A 21818-nucleotide genomic window follows, 5' to 3' on the forward strand; every position below is an offset into this window, starting at 1 on the left:
TTTATGTTTCTTAACTTATTTACCTGATTATGCCAAATTTCTCTCCATTTTTCATTGCAAATTCAGCGTATGATTAATTTATAGTCTGTGTAAGGAATATGGATGTGGTTATTATCAGTGGGATTTCTTGCTGCTTTATCTGCATTCTCATTTCCTGGTATTCCAGTGTGCCCTGGAATCCAACAAAATGTGACAGTCTACCTATTGTTATGAAATTCGAATATTTCAGTTTATTTGATTTATCAGTGGATGTGGAGAGCGAGAATTGCCTTGGAGGGCTGTCACTGCACTCAGAGTCTATATAGATAATAGTTTTCAGAGTGAAAATCCACTGGGAGAAAGAACTTAGTTGATTTCAATCCTTCTAAAACTCAGGCTTGTCTTATATCTCGCAAAAAGGGTTCTTCTGCTCCTATGCTTATCTTTGGTGACACTCCATTTCTAGGCAAAATGATATACTGGTATCTCTTTTGGGACTTACCCTGACTTCTAATCTCTTGGCACAAGCACATTACAAATATTGCTTCCTCTGCATCTAAAAAACTTGGTTTTTTCTTTCACTCTCGGCGTTACGTTTCTTCTAAACAGCTGTTCAACTCTATACAAATTGCAAATCCGCCCCACCGTGGAATATTATTCCCACATCTGGGGCAGTGCCCCCAAAACCTCTCTCAGGCTTCTAGATGTCATTCAGAAGAGGGTAGTTAGGTTAATTAATGACTCCTCTAAGAGTCTCTCCACTCTGTCTCATAGACATACTGTTTCTGCTGCATGCCTTTTCTACAGACACTTCCATGGGCACTGTTCTCCTGAATTGGCTTCTATAATTCCCGCTCTCTTTTTCAAAGCAGTTCGTACGCATGCTGCCACCAGCCAACATTCATTTAACTGTTGAACTTCAAACTCACAGAACCAACTTTTCTCTTCCTTGTTTATTCATTCAACTGCCATTTTCTAGAACAATCTTCCTTTGTACATATTTCCTAAAAATCAGTCTACAGAAGTTAAAGTCTTATGTCAACAAATATCATTTTTCATCTTCTCTACCTCCAACCCAAGCACGGTACTAAGTACTATAGGTTCTAACACCTCATGTTTGGGGTTTCCATAAAAAAAAAAAAAAACCTTCTGTTCCAGGAAAATTAATGGAGGCACTGGTTAAACAAGCAGTGCAGGATCATCTAGACATGACTTCAGTTATAGCTCAGACACAGTATGGGTTTGTTAAGGGGCATTCTTGTCTGACCAATTTGATTGGATACTATGATGTAGTCACAAAGGAACTGGATGCAAGAATAATTATCATATATTTGGATTTTAGAAAGGCTTTTGATACTGTTGCATATGGAAGACTGCTGCTACAGATAAAGGGATGGTTGAGTGGGAGAAGACAGAGTGGTGATCAATAGACACTGCTCTTCTTGGAGTCCCCCAGGGTTCAGTGTTGGCTCCATTGTTGTTTTCTGTATTCAATGATATTGATTCAATGATATTGAATATAATTAAAAAAATAAATTCAACTAGGCACCTGTGAGGTGATCTGATTGAGGTGTATAAAGCCTTGATGGTTTGGACATCAGGCTTAATGTCCAAGTTTGCAGACAATACAGAAGTCAGCAGGGTTGTTAATGACAGTATGCTGCTGCAACGGGATCTAGAAAAGATGAGCAGATGGGATGAGAGGTGGCAGCTGAAGTTTAATATTGACAAATGTAAAGTACTGCATATGGGAAGCAGTAACCCCAGAGTAACATATCAACTGTGTGGTACTACTACACTGACAGTGATAGAGAGTGAAAAGGTCCTTTTCACTCTCTGCCTCATTTTAAGAAGGATGTAGAGCTGTTGGAATGAGTACAGAGAAGGGCAACAAGATTAGTGAATTGAACAAAGGGTTGCTCTTACGAAGAAAGCTTTAAGTTTTGCAAATTACAGTGTCTGGAGACTAGGCACCTGTGAGGTGATCTGATTGAGGTGTATAAAGCCTTGATGGTTTGAGCATGCTCAATGCTGATGGGATTCTTCCTCTTGCTCAGAATAATTATATTCAAAAAATTGAATATAATTAAAAAAATAAATTCAAATTGAGGAAAGATGTGCAGAAGTTTGCCTTTAGCCAGCAGGTGGTTGATTGCTGGAACAAACTTCCATCTGTCGTTGTAAAGTTGATAGCTTAAACAGATTCAAGGCAGAACTAGACAAACATTTGGAGCGAGTGGATGGATGAAATGAGAAGGGTCTGCGTTTTTTTTTTTTTTTTTGGCTGATGCTATATAAGCTTGCTTTCTTGCATCATGTGCTGTGCTAATGCTAGGAGATCCCACTCTGATATTACACCTTAAATTCCACTGAATATTAAATATATTTTTAATTGACTGAGTGTGCATGGTATCATTTCTACTAAAAGGTCTCCAGACTGCAGTCAAACCTTTTTTTGGAGAATCAGCCACAATGCTAAGAAATATTTCAATTAAAAATGGGGAGAGCATATTCAATGGGTGGTCTGTCAAGTAGTAACAGTATTAGAAAAAGAGAAGCAGAGTTTCCAATTCTTCTATTTTCCTGACACTTAAATGTAATGCATAAATATTTTCCTGACAATTTAATGAATATAAATGCATTTATATCAATCTGTTTGACAGATCTGGATCAAGAGATCAAAGAGTCTGTGGTTTGTAGTATGTCTGTGGTTGTCCATCATTGCTCCTTTTAGCCATGGGCGAGATTTTCTTCTCCCACATTTCTGGCCCTTCACACATGGAGGCAGGAGCAGTGTTACCAGTGACCAAGTGCTTGTTGAAGTTAAGAGCTTGTCAGAAATACACTAAGAAAGATGAATTTCCTTTCTGGTTTCTTAATTTAAACCTTTTAAGCACAGAACTGCTTGAAGTATGCAAATGAGAAGACAACACTAGTAAGTAAAGAAATAAAACTATCATTTGGAAAGAGAAATCTGTAATGATAAGAGATATCTTATCACCCAAGGGCCCCATCCCATGCTTGAAGCTGCAAAAAACAACCCAATGTTCTTCAGTGCACCAATGTTTCATGAATTCTTTTGGAGCACTTTCATATATATATATAAAAAGTAAGATGCAGCCATTATCAATTTACTGCCAAGTGGAAGCCTCCGCAACGATTCATGTTGATGGAAATGGACCATAATCTGCCATGCTGGTCCACTGCATGGTTGGCAGATCAGCCATATTTAGCAGTCAGGAGTTTGAACCCCAGCCTACTCAAACACTGTGTGCTACTACACTCCTGCTCCTGACCACTCTGCTACATAATACTGAAGATTAAAATCACAGGAGTTTAAATCAGGTCATTACACTGTATGCAAGCAACACCAGTCCTGGACCATATGCACCATTCTCTTGTCAAAAAACAATTTTCATCAAGGAATTCCAGGACAACTCCTGCCAGTTGTCCTGGAATTCTCTCAGTAATCATAAGTTTAGAGTACAGTAAATTTCCTAATCTTTTAATTCTGCAAACAATAACGCTGCACACGGTTTACAAACACCTAACTGGAATAAATTCACAAATCAGATGACAATGCAACATGCCAGTAGCTGATATACACTTAAAGTCGCTGCTTTCATACATACAAAATTATTGCTATTTAGAAGTACAGAAGCTGCAAGGTTATAAAAATTACAACTTTGCAGTGCCACTAGATTTATGCACCTAAGTGTATCAAGAACAAAGAAAAACTAACCTTTACCAATAAACTAGATACCATTGTCATAGCAAACAATTTAGATTAGTTATCACACTGGATTGTGTGCCACACACACACACGGTGTTGGGTTTAAAGCTAAATTTCAAGCCCCGTGGTTAGTATCAGAATTCATAATATTAAGTTTGTACCAGTCCTAAAGCCTGCAGATGCAGCAAAGATGAAGGCAATTAAGCACACTGCAGGTACTAAAATCTCAAAATGCCTGCCAAGTCTTTTTTGCCAACTTTAATTAATCATGATCTACAAAAATCCACTTAGAAAAAGGGAAATTAAATAAGCTCCGCTAAGCTACAAATACAGTTTGCTTAGAGTAAGTGTTACAATATAGTTTAACAACAGGGAGAAGACTGATCATTATATATGCTATATGCATTAAAATACCAAATTAGTTAATTTGGTATTTTTGCAAGATAACTTAAGAAGTCCCATTACATTAAATATTACATTATCTGTAAATGAACAAATCTGAACCAATTTCAAAGCCCAAAAAAGTTAAAGAGAGGGAAAGAATACAATATCTGAAAGTAACAGCAACTCGGTGGTCATATATAATTTGACCTTGTTTTGCACATACTTTGATTTGCAATAACAACAGTCACTAACCACAAGGCCATGAATATTTATTTTTGCATAAATTGAATGTTTAAAATAGTCAATGAATACTACCATGTATTCATTACAACTAATACACACTATAACAATTTCTGAAGCAGTACTATCCAATGAAGTGTGTTCTTACTTCCGCAAAATTTATGAAGTTGCTGATTTGATATTTTGCATATTACCAAGTAAGGAAATTTCAAAGTACCCTTGAAATTATTTCCAAGTTATTTAAAGCAGATCCCCCATCACTTGTACTAAAAATTAGCAAACCAGACATCAACAGGTTCACTAAAACATTGACATCTCAGCCAAGTAACAACTATTTAGTCTGAGAGAACAGTACGCAGAATACAGGCAGCCCTTGTTTTGCACATACTTTGATTTGCAATAACAACAGTCACTAACCACAAGGCCATGAATATTTATTTTTGCATAAATTGAATGTTTAAAATAGTCAAACTAAATTTAATTGGCATCATACTGTACTATGTATTGTTCACATGATCAAGGACAATCTGATCCACAGATGAGAAATTCACCCACCCAAAATCTTAGCCAATCAGCAAATAGCACATCTGTATCATAGCCAATCGGAGACAAGAAAGCTTCCCACCCTCACAACAGCCACTCATGGATGGAGGTGGTAAAAGTCCATGCAATGAAGCATTTTTTTTTTTTTTGTGTGTGAACCCCAAACACGAGAGGTATTAGAACCTATAATACTTAGTACCGTGCTTGGGTTGGAGGTTGAGAAGACGAAAGAAGATATCTGTTGACATTGGACTTCTGTAGATTGTAATTTTCAGGAAATACGTATGAAGGAAGGTTGTTCTAGAAAATGGCAGCTGAATGAATACATGAGGAAGATGAAAAGGTGGTTCTGTGGGTTTGAAGTTGGGCAGTAAATGGATGTTGGCTGGTGGCGGCACGTGTTCGGACTGTTTTGAAAGAGAGATCGGGAATTATAGAAGACAATTCAGAAGAACGGTGGCCATGGAAGTATCTGTAGAAGAGGCATGCAGCAGAAACAATACATCTATGAGAGAGCGAGTGGAGAGACTCTGTTAGAGATGAATCATTAATTAACCTAACTGCCCTGTTCTGAAAGGAATCAAGATGCCTGAGAGAGGTTTTTGGGGCACCACCCCAGGTATGGGAACAATATTCCACGGTAGGTCGGATTTGCGATTTGTACAGAGTGAACATCTGTTTGGAAGAAAAGTAACGCCGAGAGCGAAAGAGAAAACCAAGTTTTTTTTAGATGCAGAGGAAGCAATATTTGCAATGTGCTTGTGCCATGAGAGATTAGAAGTCAGAGTAATCCCCAAAAGAGATATAATTTTGCCTAGAAATCAGAGTGTCACTCAAGATAAGCAGGGGAGCAGAAGAATCCTTTTTGCAAGATATAAGACAAGACTTAGTTTTAGAAGGGTTGAAATCAATTAAGTTGTCTTTGCCCCACTGGAGAATTACCTGAAGATCAGCATTTAAGGAATTGGTAGCAGATTTGAGAAGTTGAAGCTGATTAAGCAGGACAAGGTTTCTCAAAATGGAAAGTGGAATGCAATGTGCTATCTTCAGCAAAACTATGAATAGGATTTCCAGTCAATGGAAGGTCATTAATATACAAGAGGAAAAGAGTGAGGGAAAGAACTGAACCTTCGGGGACACCAACATTAGTGGAGAAGTTAGAAGGCAGAGAGCCATCTACCATCACCCTCAGTGAGCAATCAGAGAGAAAACTGGATAACCATTTACAAAAACCAGTTGGAAAACCATGGCATGGAAGCTTGTTTAGAAGACCTTTATGCCAGACATGATCGAAAGCCTTTGAGATGTCAAGAGCAACTACTTGTGTCTCACCGAACCTTTCCATTGAATTAGTCCATAAATCGGTAACATAAGCCAGAATATCACCAGTGGATCGACTTTGACGGAATCCATACTGGCGATCGTTGATCAGATGGAAGGTTTCTAGGTAGTTTAAGAGTTGGCGGTTAGTTGATTTCTCCATTACTTTAGAAAGAGTAGAAGTAATTGCAATGGGACGATAATTGGATGAGAGGGATTTGTCACCCTTTTTAGGAACTGGCTGGATATGAGCAAATTTCCAAGCAGAAGGAAAAACACCTTTGGAATAAGAAAGTGAAAAAAGGTGGCAAAGAATAGGAGTAAGTTCAGGAGCACAGGTTTTGAGAACAAGTGGAGAAATACCATCAGGACCTGGAGCTTTCTTAGCATCAAGATTATATCAAAATCCTTCTGATATCCTTTTGATGGAAGACCACAGGAGGCATTGAATGGAGCGTGTTGGGAATGGTGGGAGGTGTTTTACCAAGATCATTAATACATGAGCAGGAAGAAAAATGGGATGCTAGCAGGTCAGCTTTATCCTTGGCTGAAGTGACAACAGAACCATCTGGTTTGGACAGAGGTGGGAGCAGAGATGGGCAAAAGTTGCGGCCAATAGCTTTGGCAAGAGACCAGAATGCTCGGCTACCATTAGGGCAAGAAGCAAGATTTCTACTCTTAGCCTGTTCAAACTCTAGTTTGGACTGATTAATAACTGCTTTACAATTGTTGCGAGCTTTGGTGTAGGCAGAAAATGAAACTGAAGAATTAGAAACAAGCCAATTACGATATGCAACATTCTTCTCTTGAACAGCCTTAGATTCCATTCCTGCAAGAATAATTTCACTCACACGATCTGAGCTAACATTGACATCAGAACTTTTGAAACAGTAATCCAACCAAGGAAAAGAAGAAAAGAAGTCTCGCAGGTCATCCCATTTTGCATTCTTGTAATGCCAAACAACACGAGGTTGAGAATAGCCATGAGATAAAGGTTCCATTGGAGAAGAGAATCACCAAGTTCTGATCTGAAGTGCCTAAGGGGCTCTGACTTCGACCGTGTACTTAGAAGGGTTGTTTGTGAGAAAAAGATCAGGTGTATTAGCTGTATGATTAGGATTGTCTGGTATTCTTGTAGGTAAATGAACAATCTGTGCTAGGTCATTAGTATTTGCAAAAGCCTCAGTATCTCGACCTGCTGGGTCGGTGTGACTAGAAAACGGAAGCCAGCTGGAGTTGTGAACATTAAAATCACCAAGGAAAATTACTTCACTGTTAGGAAAGTTGGACTGGAGAAAGTCAAGTTGCAAAGAGAGGAAGTCAAAGAGCTCCAAGTGATTAGTAGAGTTGGGAGAACAGTAGAAACAACAGATGAATTTGACACAATGAGGTAGAGAGATTTGAACCAGAGAAGATCAAAGAGAGGAGAATCCAAATTGCCAAGTCTCTGGACAGGGAATATCAGAATGGACATATGCACAAATACCACCTTTCAGGCAAAAGGAATCATACAGCAAATAATTTGGGCATCTGAGATGAGTAGTTGAATCAACCGATAACTGAGATTCTTTCAGAAAAAGTACATGGGGTTTGGCAGACTGCAAGTGGAAATTGACATAGTTGAGATTAGAATTGAGACCACGTATATTTGTGAAATGAATTAGGAAGTGCTTGGGAGGTTTAGATCTTTTTGCAGATAAGCTTGCACTATTAGTTTGACAATTGATGGTATATTCAATAGTAAGAAAAAATGGGAGGGACATGCTGTATGAAGTAATGAAATTTTTGGATATGGCGTACACGTGGTAAGAATATACCCAGATCCTTGACATAATGTGGCTTCGACATTGCTCCCCGCATACACACTACTTGGACTCCCTCCAGTCACTATCTGGCAGAGTCGAGGTAGCAAGATTATACACTAGCTGATCCGGAAGCCTCCTAGAGAATTAATTAGTGGCCGGCCTGCGAACACTGTTTTAGAGCTGTACCCTCGAAATGTTAGGAATATTGGATCTCACCACGACGTTCGTCATAACCTCAAAAGTCAATCATACTGCATGATGGAAGAGATATGGAAGGGTTGGCCGGAACTTAGCTCTAGAGACTAAACATGGGTTCCACCACTTCAAGCCTCCAATAAGCAAAGTGGTGGTATTTCACCGGTTGATGAGAGTCATCTACCACCTAGTACTGCCTGGTAACAGAGGGGCGGCATTCCTCCATGTGGTGTGGGCGCCACACCTCGACCCCTGCTTACGTTGGTTCACACCTGGGTGGTCACCCACCATGTACTTGTGCATGGAGGTTATACCCAGGATTACTAACAGTCCCACCATCGTGAAGGTGCAAGCAGAGGATTTGGCTGTCCCAGACCGCTCGGACTTCGCCGAAATTGGGTCCACTTGACTTGAGTATCACCCGAATATCAGTTCCATCAGCGTTTTAGACCCTCAGGTAGCAAGTACAGCTTGTCTGGCATATCTGAGAGAATGTCTGTGACAACCTCAGTTTATGCCATTTACACATATTGGAATTTATTATGCTAACTTTTTTTCTGTTGTGTTATTAGTGATAGGCATGTGCAGTTTTTGCCAATCCACTATGCAGTGTGTTACATAATTAATAAAGTTTTTAATTTAACAGAATAAAGAAGCACCCTGTCTGGTAAAAGAAATCAATGAATCCCAGTTCAAATGAAAGTGTGAAAAGGGCACATCAATCTGTCACATTGAAAGATGAGATGGACAATGCTTGCTATTCGGAGGATGTAATCTGGTGAAAGCTCCCTAATGTGCGTAGGGCTGTGAATATGCATCCATCAAATATTACTACAATTATAAAGAATGCTGGTAAAATAAAACATCAATGCAAAGTGCTACCAGAGTAAGCTACACAAGCTAGTTACAGTTGAAGTAAGCTTTTAGAGAAGGGGGAAAAAAAGGGAAAAAAATGGAGCAACTGCTGACACTTTGGATCACCAGTTTGAACAAAAAGGAGGAAAAAAAAAAAAAAAAAAAAACCCCATTCCCTTGACCCAAGCTGTAATAACTGAAAAGGCTGTCAATTTGTGAATACTTAAAGAAGAAAGGAGGTATTTTTGGTTAGCAAGGGCTGATTCATGAGATTTAAAGCAAAAACCAAATACACAAGTGTGAAATTTGCCAGTAAGGCAGCAAGTACTGATGCATTCCCTGCAGAGTTTCAGGCCATAGTAGAGGAGGGTGAATATCCTTCAGAGCTCATCAATGTTGATGAAACAGGCCTTTATTGGAAAAAGTTGCCCTCAAGAACCCATGAACAACATTTCCCATGAAGAAAAGTCAGCTTCAGGATTTAAAAGTATCAAAAGATAGGCTGATACTTTTGTTGGGAGCAAATGTGCCAGACAATTTCCGATGGTGGTGAACCACTCTGAAACACCACGTGTTATGAAAGGCTTAAACAAAGCTATGTTGCCTGTGTACTGGAAGTCAAACAAGGCTTGGGTGACACAGGATGTCTTCTTGGATTGGTACACCAAGATTTTTGCCCTACTGTTCTCAAATTCTGCAATGACAAATTTGCCAACCAAGGCTATTCTTTTGGACAAAGCCCCTGGACATCCTACAAATCCGGGTGAAGTCAGAATGCCCCTAATACAATACAGTATCAATTTTGCAACACATGGACCAGGGTGATAATAGCCACCTTTAAAGCTTATTACCTACAGTAAACATTTACAGAAATAGTAAAACTTTAGACATATTCAACATTACTATTAGAGAATATTTGCAGTCATTTGATGTCTTAAAGGGCATCAATCACATTAACACAGCCTGACAAGAAATTACTGTCAAGTGTCTAAGTGGAGTGTGGCGTAAACTTGTGCCAGATTTCATGCATGACTTTAGAGGATTCGAGCCACAACAATAGTTGAAAACATCAGCAGGCACAAGAGGCAGGGTTAGAAGTTACAGTTGAAAATGTGTAACTGAGCTCTTGAAAAGTCATGCAGACTTCCAAATGAAGAACTTTAAGTGTTAACTGCAGAACTTAGCCAACAGCAGGAGGAAGAGAAAGAAGACCTTCCTCTAAAAATTATGAAGACCAGTGATCTACAATGGATTCTTGCAAGTGAAGAGTCCCTCACTAATTAGCTCTGTGACATTGAGCATGACTGGAAGAGGAGTGCCAGATAAGATGAGTGTCATATCAGCAGAGCCCTTATTTTGAAATTCTTAAAGAAAAGAGGAAGAAATCCAGGTAATCAGGATCTTCAAAAGCCAACAATTTCAGCATTACGCCACTTGAAAGTGTTATGTATACTATATTAATTTATTTTTTATATGTACACATAGGTTAAAAATAAAAAAACTTTTTTTAATTAAAGTTTATTTCTGATCTTTAAATACTCCAGTACTGAAAACTGGTAGGTAAAAATTTTGGTACCCTGTGATTTCCCATTGACTCCATTATATAAAGAGTTCCAATACAGGCAACACCATCCCTTGGTTTGTATTTTCTAATGCATTATACAAGATTATTTTTCTTGTGTAATATACCATAAAACTTAAAATGCCTTCTGCTTGATTAATTCATTCATTCATAGGGATTTATACTGATTTGTGAGCATTAACCTGCCCATCTCCCAACCGGCTGTTCTGAAAAACCTTCACCTTTGTAATAAATTTGAGGAACTGATTTATTCATTTGTTTTCATGCACAGACACACAGACACTAAGGACCAAAACTTTATTAAGTTTTTTTTTTATTAAGTCTCATTCATCATTCCCAAAAAATATTATTCCTCAATGTTTAAAATTAATTCTACAAAAATTAAAATATCAGAGGAAGCAGTGATGGCATAATCAAAGGAAAAAATGCAAAGGAGACACAGATGCACAGTACTTAAACCCACAGCTTACTTTCTGCACAGTTGTCATAAACTTTGGTCAAATTTGACTACTATTGCTTCTGAAAAGTTTGAGATCAGTTTACTTGTCATTGAGTGTATTGCAAATGATACATCTGACCAATACCAAGCTGCTGGCAATAGACTTATCAAATCAACAAAATTACTAAACTAAGCACAAGTGTCCAAAAATTGCTACATATTAAGTTGAAGCAAAAAATTTAACACAGTGACAAAAGCCAAATTCGTAATTCCTATAAATATCTATTTTTGATATGCATAATTAATTCAAAAATTACTATAAGAAAATGAAACGACAATAGTGGTCCTGCAGTGTTGCACACAATGTAACAGTGCTTGTTAAGTTAATTCCAGCATCTTGCTGCAAATATTTAATATTAACATATTATGCTTAATACAATAATTTTCAGCACAATGAAATGCACGCAAAGCATAACTGCCCTTCATGCAAATATTATTCAATACAAAAAAACCAACAAGCTAGCAGTGTCTGTAAAGTGCTCAGTGGATAGTGTTTTTAAAAATATACATTTCCAATGTAAAAAAATTATTTATTCTTTTATAACAGACTGAAAATATAGCATGATATGAACTGAACTATTTTGAATTATTTAAATGAAACAGGGCACACACTTAGACCTAAGCATAGTCTGAAGTTAGGAAGGAAATAATGCACACAATTTTTGGGTAAAAATGGCTTTTTAAATGATGAAACAATTTAGGCTTTTAAATAAATAAACAAAAAGCTTTTTAAATAATGAAACAATTTTTGGGTAAAAATAGCATTTTAGCTAAATTATACAAGCTTTTCAAATTTGAAATGCAGATTTAATAGTAACAGCTTGAATTTTGATATCTGATTTTTAAAATCTTTCTTCAACTTTCATGGAATTGCTTAGAGTTTCTGGCATAATATTAAAAGGTTGTCGCAAGTAACTATCTCTTGTATGACAAGATTGCACAGCAGCTTGTAAACAAGGGCAGAAATTGCAAGAAAATTTCGATTAGCATTTCCCTATCCAACATACAGATGTTTCTGCTTCTTTAAGACTTTTTTTTTTTGTCAATTCAAAGATGCTACCTGTGAATGAAAGCTTACACTGTTTGCTAACTTTAAACCTGAGAAACAAATCAGCACTTCAAAAACTGACAGACTTATTACAGTGAACAGGGCATACAGATGAAAAGTATTTTTCAAGTGAAAAATAGCCTCCAAAAGACCAAACAGAACCCCAACTAAGAGCAAGTCATATCCCTTCTAAGTAAGTAAAGTTACGGATTAAGATAACATTATGGAGAGTAGATACCATAAAAACTTGATTAATGCAGAGCTACTTTTCTGTGTAGATTTTATTTATGCAGAAAAGACTTTTCCTAAACAAACAATACAATCCTGAACTTTCAGATTGATTCCCATTTTTGTAAAAGTGAAATCATTTCAAAGGAAAAATTGCAAAAACAGTTGACTTTATTGTTAAATAATACATTTGCAAAATTTTGTCAAGAAAATTATGGAATTACCAGAAGCATTTTCCTGTTTTCCAATACCACAATGCCCACATAACATCTGTTGAAGAAAACTAGTAGCTTTTCTGACAAGAGCATTATTAAGAATAAAAAAGACAGTGGCCAATATTAAAAGTTAATATAAAATGTGCAATTTATAACTGGGCTGACAATTGAAATGAAATTTAAAAAAAATAAATAAATGACCACAACATTCATTTTGATGGAATCAGAGATAGAGGCCAAATGTGTTGTGCAATTGCACAAATATTAAGTTGGGCAATATAAAGATAGCTAGAAATACAGCAACAAAGGCCGACCGGGCTAGCCGAGTGGGTAAAGTACCTGCCCAGCAACCCAAAGGTCGCGGGTTCGATTCTCGCCTCGGGCTTGGATCAAAGTACTGCAAAAACCTTGGGAGGTGCAATATGACCACAGAAGCCGATGTGCCAACAACTATCAAAAAAAAAAAAAAAAAACAGCAACAAAATTAAGGGGAAATTTCTGTGGAATGTGATGGTGAAGAAAAGAATACAAAAAAAAAAAAAAAAAATTCCACCCAGTCAAAATCTACCTCAATGCAGCAGTGGTAGCAAGGGACCAGGTGCCCCTCAAATATAAATGTTGCCACCCTAAGTGTTAATGATTAAATTTGGAAGTTTAATACCTTCCTAAATAAATCAAACTTTATGGCAATAATTTCTGAATTTATTCTTTTACAGGTTTCTTACCGAATTGGTTTGTTTGAAGAAAGGCATAGTACCAGACAAGAAAGCAACACTTGAATTTCAGGTTAAATGTTTTTCCTTCCTCAATAGGTAAATAAAAATCTACATTTCTTAGCTAGTTGTTCTTGAAATTGTTTTCACAATAACATTTCAATTCTGCTTGAATTAAAAGAAGCATGCATTTTTAATAAGCAGAATTAAAATATATTTTCACAAAATTAAAAATAGGCACCTATCAGATGCACCACCACGAGGTTAAGTTTGCTAATTCTAAAGAAAAATTCAAAAAAAAAAAAAAAAAAAAAAAAAATGTATTTAAGTTCAAAGAGAAAGCATGTACTGCAGATCTCCACCAAGAACATTTTCTTAAAAAAAAAAAAAAAAACACCACTCGCAATACAACTAGAGGATCCACCTATATAAATATTCATTAAGTGTTTAATACTACATTCCATTTTGATTAAAAGAGTTTGTGTTTAGACTGAAAACACATTTGTATGCATTTTAATCACTGAAATGAATGACAGATTAACATTTATTTATAATTTCAACTGTTCCCCCCCAGTCAAATTATTGACATTCTATTGTGATATGTAATTGCGATAAAAGCCACTCCACGCAGCACAAAATAAGATTTTATAAATAACTCATATTTCAGTAGGTGGGGCACATCTGCAATGTAATCTCTTATTTATATGGTAACATGCACCTAAGTATGCATTTATCATCTTCCAAGCCTATGGCTGTCCAGTGGTGAATCCAATAGGATTAAAAAACTAAAAGTCAGTAAGAATTTAAGAAATAATCATCAATTGCTTGCTTCTAGTTACCTCAGCATAATTGTTCTTTGTTATAATTAATCTTTAGCAACTGATTTTTTTCTTTTGTATCAGTTAACACAAATCTATAGTTGTTAGGAGTTGAATAAAATCATCATCCCTCTCTCTCGAATTTTTGGCTGGTGCAGCATAAGCCTCAGGCTTCCTTGCACCATACGGCTAATAATAATAATAATAATAATAATAATAATAATTGCCTACTTAGCTGTAAACAATATGAAAGGAAATTACATAAGGGAGAGGGATTGAACAGATTATCTCAACCAAGAAAGACCAATTCTTCCAAGATATTTAAATAAAAAGTATTATTCTAGCCAACACTAAACGCCTAGCAAGTGGGGGCACAAGAATAAGTGAATGCCATTTATGCACTTCTTTATTATTATTATTAATAGCCACATGGAGAAAGACTTAAAATATGTGGGTTGCTGAGTTTGGAAACTAGACACCGTAGAAGAGATTTGATTGAGGTGTTTAAGGCTCTGAGAGGCAATAGTAAAATGAATGAGGACGAAATTTTCAAGATTATAAATGATGCTACAACTAGGAGACATAAATTCAAGTTACAGGGGGAGATGTTTAGATTGGACTGCAGGAAGTTTTATTTTAGCCAGCAAATAGTACCTTTGGGTGAGGGAATAGGTTTAATTTCCTTTAAATATTAGTTGTTTTTTTTTTTTTTTATCATTATTCAGGGTTTTTTTTTTCTTTTTTGGCTGGTGCAGCATAAGCCAAAGGCTTTCTTGCACCATGAGGCCATTACTCAAACTAATGGTGCAAAGAAGCCTGAAGCTTATGCTACACCAGGCAAAAAAAAAAAAAAAAAAAAAAAAATTCCCAAGTTACCCAGAGAGAGTCAAAAGTAGAAAGGAATCACCAAGAAAGAATTATGATATCCAGCTCAGGACCCTGGGTGTGCCAAGCTCATACTCACCAGATGGGAGCCCCTATAGCAATAAAGAAAACTAGTCTACCAGTAAAGGTAGCATCAAGGAGGGATTAACAGTTCGATGGTTAAGAGCACAGATGGAATTTTGCATGCAGGGGCAGAATTTAGTTGCTTTAAGAACTATAATACTAGAAACTGCTCCTAAAACACCATATATACTTTATATTTGCTCATTCTAGGCTATGAATAGTGGCACCCTGAAATGTAACAAACTATGGCAGGTCTCCAACTTTGGTTTCTGGATTTTTGTTTGTTTATGTATTAGCTTAGGTTATGCATTACAACCCATATCCTACTGGGTTGTAATACTTTTATAAATTATTATTTTTTTTTTATTCAAACATTAACTAAAATGGTACCCGTTTTAATTAGTATTTGTTCCCCCTTTGTGGCGTTAAAATCTGAAAACGATTTCCCGATTTTGAAACAGCTGCAAGGGGTAGTAGGGGTGAGAGATTCATTCTCATGGTAATAATAAAAAGCCAGTGAAAGGCGAGACCTGTCAATCACTGCTACTCTCAACAATCGATTGGAAGGGGTACCAGAATGTAAAGGTTATCCAGGAAAAGTAGAGAGAGAGAAAAAAAAACACGTTAGACAAAATAAACATTAAGGTTTCTTCCATTTTCAATCATTATTAAAGGTTACGCACGCGAAATTTCAAAACAGCGCGGGCAATTTCTGCTTATATAAATATGTATTTCATGATCGGTAAGAGGGCCTCTCTCCCATTTAAGCTTATTTCAACATACAAATTTGAAAATTGCACATGAGCACACATTTGCTTATATACAGTGCAGATGTAAAACATTTTTGTTGATAAAATGTCACGTTACCTCGCTGATGTTTTCTTGCACTCTGCGAGAGAAATGTGGAAAATGAATCCCAAAAGTAGGAGGGAAAGAAATGAGGGTGAGATAGGAAAGGTCGAAAGTTATATTTTGGAGTGGCCGCTTTGTTTTGCGAGCCGACACCACTGCCAAGTTTTATTAAAGACTACAGTAACCAAACCGTCGTTTTCGTATGAGCGATGTGCTACATCAAAACTATTAGGAAATTAAATTTTCACAAGTTTAAATTTCCTTTTGCTTTCCTGCATCTCACGAATTCAACATTCTGTAATAGTTGTGACAGATGCACAGGTAATTTGCCACTCTTCGTATAAGGGGCAATTTTGTATTTCTACATTAGTCAGCAACTTCGTCCGCCCTGATCATAGCTTATGTTTTCCCAAAATGCAAATTATTCGTTAATGACACATCTAATACGGAAAAAATAGTTTATTTTTGCACAATACTGTACGCATTATGAACTCGCCCAGTTATTTTACAAACAAATATCTGCAACCATTCTTATCCTAAAAGGATTCTTATTACGTCACGGTAGTACCCTCCACTGCGCAATTCCAGGCACAACGACCTACTATTATCGATCGACCAATCGAGTACACTGCACCGCCGGTAGCGAAATTGTGACCTTGAACCTTGTCACTGCGGCATCGTAGTGAACGTGAACTTGAATTTGGGGGACTGACCTGCCACTCAGTGCGTTGCCTCACACAATCATATTTGTTTCTTGTGTTTGTTTTTGAAAACGCAGATGCCACGAAGCACCGATATCCACGATAACCTTTGCAGAATTAAAAACTATACAATCGCATCCTGTGAACGAATTCGCCATGGTGTAGGGGTGAGAAAAAAAAAAACAAACAAACTTCGAATCATACGGATGCTAGCCATTTTCTTCTCCCTATTACACGCAGCAGAAAATGAATTTTGGCTTAGTACAGAACCGCTGTATCCCTCTAAGCCAAAGCAGCATCTGTTGTGAAAGAAAATAGTCTCCAATCACGAAATAAACACTCACTGGAATAGTGAGTGCAGATATCCAAAACGTAGAATCTTACGAAAGAGGAAAAAAAATTCTCTCAGAAAGAACCTTCAAAAATAACATTTATATTGTAAGCAGCTTTAACAATATAAAATATTAAATTATAAAAAGGTGGAAGAGAATTTGAAGTCGAAACTCACCATTTTCGGAATAATCTCCGCTGTCACTCAAGCTTGCATTTGGATAGCTCTCCAGCTTTACCTCTGCACCTGGTCTAATATAATAGTTGTGGTCATTGTGGAAAACTGCATCTGGATCAATGGAGCTTCTGGGCTGGTCTGCATTCGACGTTTCATTACATACATTTACATTTTCGGTAAATCCAGTTAGTGGAGTTGTGTTTACATCACCGAGTGGGGAAAGCTGTATAGAAACAGTTGTTTTCTTAGTTTCTGGAATAGCGGTCACCTGAAAATCAGTTTGTGGTTTCTGTAATCTATGGCACTCCGAGTTACAAAAGCCACCTATCATGCAGTCGTGAATGATGTTATGCCTGGCCTTTTTAAACATCCCTTCCAGGAAAATATTAAATTCACTTAATTCCTCCTCAATTAAGTTGATAGATTCCGTGTACTCAGTCTTGGAGTAATTCTCTGAGGATTTCTCATCAAGATCGAGTCTTTTTTCACGGCCAAGTAATGTTAACTCGTCTAAATTAGTGATGTCCGGTAGAATATCATTTAAGGTTTTGAGAGAACAAGATGTTAAGTTACCATAGAAATGGCACCTAAATGAGAGTCGTTCCATCGGAATAGGCTTTGTGGCTCGTTTAGTAGAAGCGGAATCAGGCGCAGTAAGCATTTGGTCATTTTCCTTGCTTAATTTGAGACCACGATGCAGGACTTCGGTAGGAACTGTGGAAGAATCGCAACCCAGAGTATTGCTATTAGGTTCCTCTTCACTACTTGAAGTAATATCTGCGACTCTGAGTGGAGGCATATTGTAAGCTGTAAACTTTATTTTCTTTAGTCCCTGTATCCGGTGGTAACTTATCCACTACACTTGCTGAAACACAACAAAACTTCAGACCTGAAAGAAACGAAATACAATTAGCAAAAAACTTAAATTACAAAATATTCTAATTTACATTACATAAATTATGCTTGGCAATTTCGCGAAACGCAAAAAATCTTCCGTGTTAAATAGCTGCTACGTTTTTCTTTTACACAAAAAACCGAAATGATCCACACTTATCTAAATAAAATCCAAAATAGTGAGGGGAGACGAGGACGCCAGCCAGTACGGGGGGGGGGGGGGGGGGTAAATGCATTTTCTCTACAATACTTTCATCCACAAAATCACAGATTTACACCTAATTATTCCAAATTTCCCAGATTTTTGATAATGCATCTGAATGATAGGAATATGACCAAAACCGTGGGATCGTTATGAACAGACTCCCTTGATTGGAAAACTATTGACAAGCGAATTCGACTTCTCTGCAGAACCTAATAATCAAATTACCTTCGGAGCACATTCGTCACATTCTCAACCCTCTGAAATTAGTTTGCAGCACAGCTTCACACGAAAATTTTCATGAAACCACTTGGCTTGTATGGACGTTATTTCGGGTTTGTGATAACCCGACGTAATGTTGCATAATTCACTGGGCTGTTGTTAATTAAGGGTTTTAAAAGACAAGGGCATCAACGGGCAAGATGTGTCTTAGCAAGTTTTTAATGTAAATCGATTTTTTTTTTTTTTTTTAGATTTGCTGAATAGTTCATCTAATTCACTGGGCATTATGAACAGGTTAATTATAAATTCACCTGATTTACGTACATTTGTTTTCCAACCTCAGAAGCCTCAACGGGTGGCAGTTGTCGAAGGCTACCTTGAGGTTTTTTCGCTCCGCTTGGTGTCTGTCGAAAACAATGGAGAATAAAAATTGTTTGTAATCCGGAATAAACACAAGGTCGGGAGGACAGGGAAATACACGAAAAGCATCGTATTTAGAGTCACGTGGGGGGAGGGGGGGGCGCTGAACAGTCACAAAAAACATGCGTTTCTGCACCTTGAGCGTCATTCGACTACGGAGTACAAATTATTCACATGACACTTCTTGCCACCACAGTTTTGTGTCTATCATTCCTTTCATGAAACCACAGAATTGAATTGCAGCATTTCGTTCAACTGAAAATGGAATTAGTCACATGGAACAAGTCACCTGAAAACAATTCAGCAATTGTATTTTCTGAATGATTTCGATAAAATTGCTTTATTTAATTCAAGAAAAATCGTTTTCTTTTAAAATACACAGATCTATGTCTTTTTAAAAGTACATCCTGTCAATGTAAGAACTTGCATGACGAGAATTCTCGATTAGATTTAAGGGGATTTTGAGAAGTTGACTTCATGCACTAACTTACACTAACCTGAACACGTTTTTCTCACGGAATTCTATATGTTTAATGTCCTATACCAGGGGTGGCCAACAAGTCGATCGCGGCTTTAATTTTGGTCAATCACGACGAATTTTAAATATATATACAATATATATAAAAAACATTAGTCAATCTAAGTATTATTATCATCATGATAATAATGACAGTGGCGGATTAAGGATAGTGGGCCCCTAGGCAAATTATATTTGGGGGCCCTCCAAAAAATAATAATAATAAAAAAAAAAGTTAGGTGGCAAATAAATGAAATTTTGTACTTTTAAATTTTTTGCTTAAATTAATGAAGATTTTATGATGTTTACTGAAAACTTTAATCTATTTTAAAACACTATAGGAAAATGTCTTGGGGGCCCCCAGGCACGTGCCTCAATGGGTAATCCGCCACTGTCATCATGGTTCCCACTGCATACGCTTATTACAAATCCGTTGAACCACGTGACTGCTCTTGTTGACGCGCAGCCATTGCGCTTGTTTAGTGAACATTTTCGTTGTTGAGAGCATAGTGTATGGCGTCGAGTCCTTATTTAGCTTACTTAAAAAAAAAAGAAAAACGTAGTTTTCATCAAGAGTGGGCACTAGAATGCTTTTTGTAATGATAAAAGAAAACTGTTTGATTTGCAATGCTTCCGTGGCCATACCCAAAAAAGGAAATTTAGAAAGGCACTTCAGCGCACTCCATGGTAAAATACTAATCGGATTTTTCGCCTAATAATGACCTTAGAAAGAATAAATTAAAATAACTTAAATCCAGATTATTCGCACGACAAAATTTCTTCATGACACCTAATTTACAATCTAAAGCAGTAACTTTAGCATCATTTAAAGTGAGTCATCTTCTCGAAAAAAATACAAAACCATTTTCTGATGGTCAGTTCAAAGACTTATTTTTAGAAATAAGATTCTTTTTGAAAAATTTAGGGGAAAAAATGAAATTAAAAGTGCTCTTCAAGATCTGCAATTATTTCGAAATACTGTGGTGCGACGCACCGAAAAAAATGAGTAAACATGTGAGCGAACAATTGCATGCTCATATTGCTAATTTTGTGTCCTTTTCTTTACAACTGGAAGAATCTAAAGACGTCAGTGTTACAGCTCAATTGCTCGTTTTTATTCGTCTGGGTTTCGATGATTCTGCCACTAGAGAGGAATTGCTGGGTATGGTTTGGTTAAAAGAAAAACACTAGAGGTCTTGACATATATAACGCATTCAAAAATGCTATTAAAAAAATAAATTACGACTATTTAAGCTCTTATCAATAACAGGTGGAGCTAAAGCAACGACGGGGCATCTTAACGGATTCATCGCATTGTGTCAAAAGGACGATGAATTGCCAGATTTTTTGAGTTACCACAGTACAGTATCATATTTTACTGGCTAACATGCGTTAGCCAGCAAAAAATTAAATACTAAAAGTGTTATGGACACAGCTTTCAAAATTGTGAATTCCATCAAGGGAGACTTTTCAAAATGCGACTCGATAAAAATGAACTAGATCTGATATCACACACATGAAGTGGATGAATAAATTTCTACAGAGATTTCGAATTTGCTGAATGAAATTAAAAAAAAAAAAAAAAAAAAAAAAATTGTTGATCAAAGAGGAGATGATGTTTATCAGCAGCTACAAGATACGGAGTAGTTGTGTGATCTGTTTTTTTTTTTTTTGGAAATTTTACCAGTAAATTAAGTGATCTGAATTTGGAATTACAAGGAAAATATAAAAATGTAGGTTAGTAGTATTTCTGCATATAAATATCAATTTTTGACAATGAATAAGGATCTCAAAAGGAAAAAAATTCGATCATTTTGCAAATATGCAAGTTCATTTGCAAAAATATCCTGTTTTTGAAACTGCAGCCAGTGATTTTAAAACAATTGAAGACATTCAATATATTTCTTATCCATTTAATGTGGACTTAGATACGAAACAAATTACAGAAAAAAATCGCTGAGATTTTTCACACGGAGAAAATATTAATTGAAAATGAAATTACCTAAAAGCCAGATCATCAGAAAAAGACTTTTGGAAATGTTTGCCGAGAAGAGTACCCAAATGTAAAAAACTCAGTGAACTTTTTAATTCCTGTTTCGGTTCCACATATGTGAATCGGCCTTTTCGTATTTGAAACAAGCTAAGACCATGAATCGCTCTACTCACGAGCTTGCATATAGAAGATTCATTACAGTTGGCCTTATTACAGTACAGTATATCCCCAATTTTGAAAGCTTGGCAGATGACATGCACACAAACTTCATGTAAATTAAAAATTTAAATACATATGACTTTAAAATAAGAATTCTAAAGTGTATTTAATTTTAAAATTTATAAACATTTTTCATTACGTTTTGATTAACTTTATTAGCCATGTGCAATGAAATTCTTGAGATG

The 21818-nt window shown here is 36.6% G+C and overlaps 1 protein-coding gene across 1 annotated transcript in view; it reads right to left on the minus strand.

Annotated features, from left to right (window-relative positions):
* The window catches only part of LOC150081091 (uncharacterized), a 54219-nt gene that overhangs the window by 13526 nt on the left and 18875 nt on the right, over positions 1-21818 (minus strand). The window contains exon 2 of the mRNA XM_090381176.1: positions 17167-18055. Within this exon, the coding sequence (XP_090237302.1) occupies positions 17167-17965 (799 nt within the window). The 5' untranslated portion in view covers positions 17966-18055. The remainder of the gene's footprint in view (positions 1-17166; positions 18056-21818) is intronic.

The sequence above is a fragment of the Mastigoproctus giganteus genome, chromosome 9 (assembly GCF_048544385.1).
Source record: "Mastigoproctus giganteus isolate SK-2022 chromosome 9, ASM4854438v1, whole genome shotgun sequence".
NCBI lineage: Eukaryota > Metazoa > Arthropoda > Arachnida > Uropygi > Thelyphonidae > Mastigoproctus > Mastigoproctus giganteus.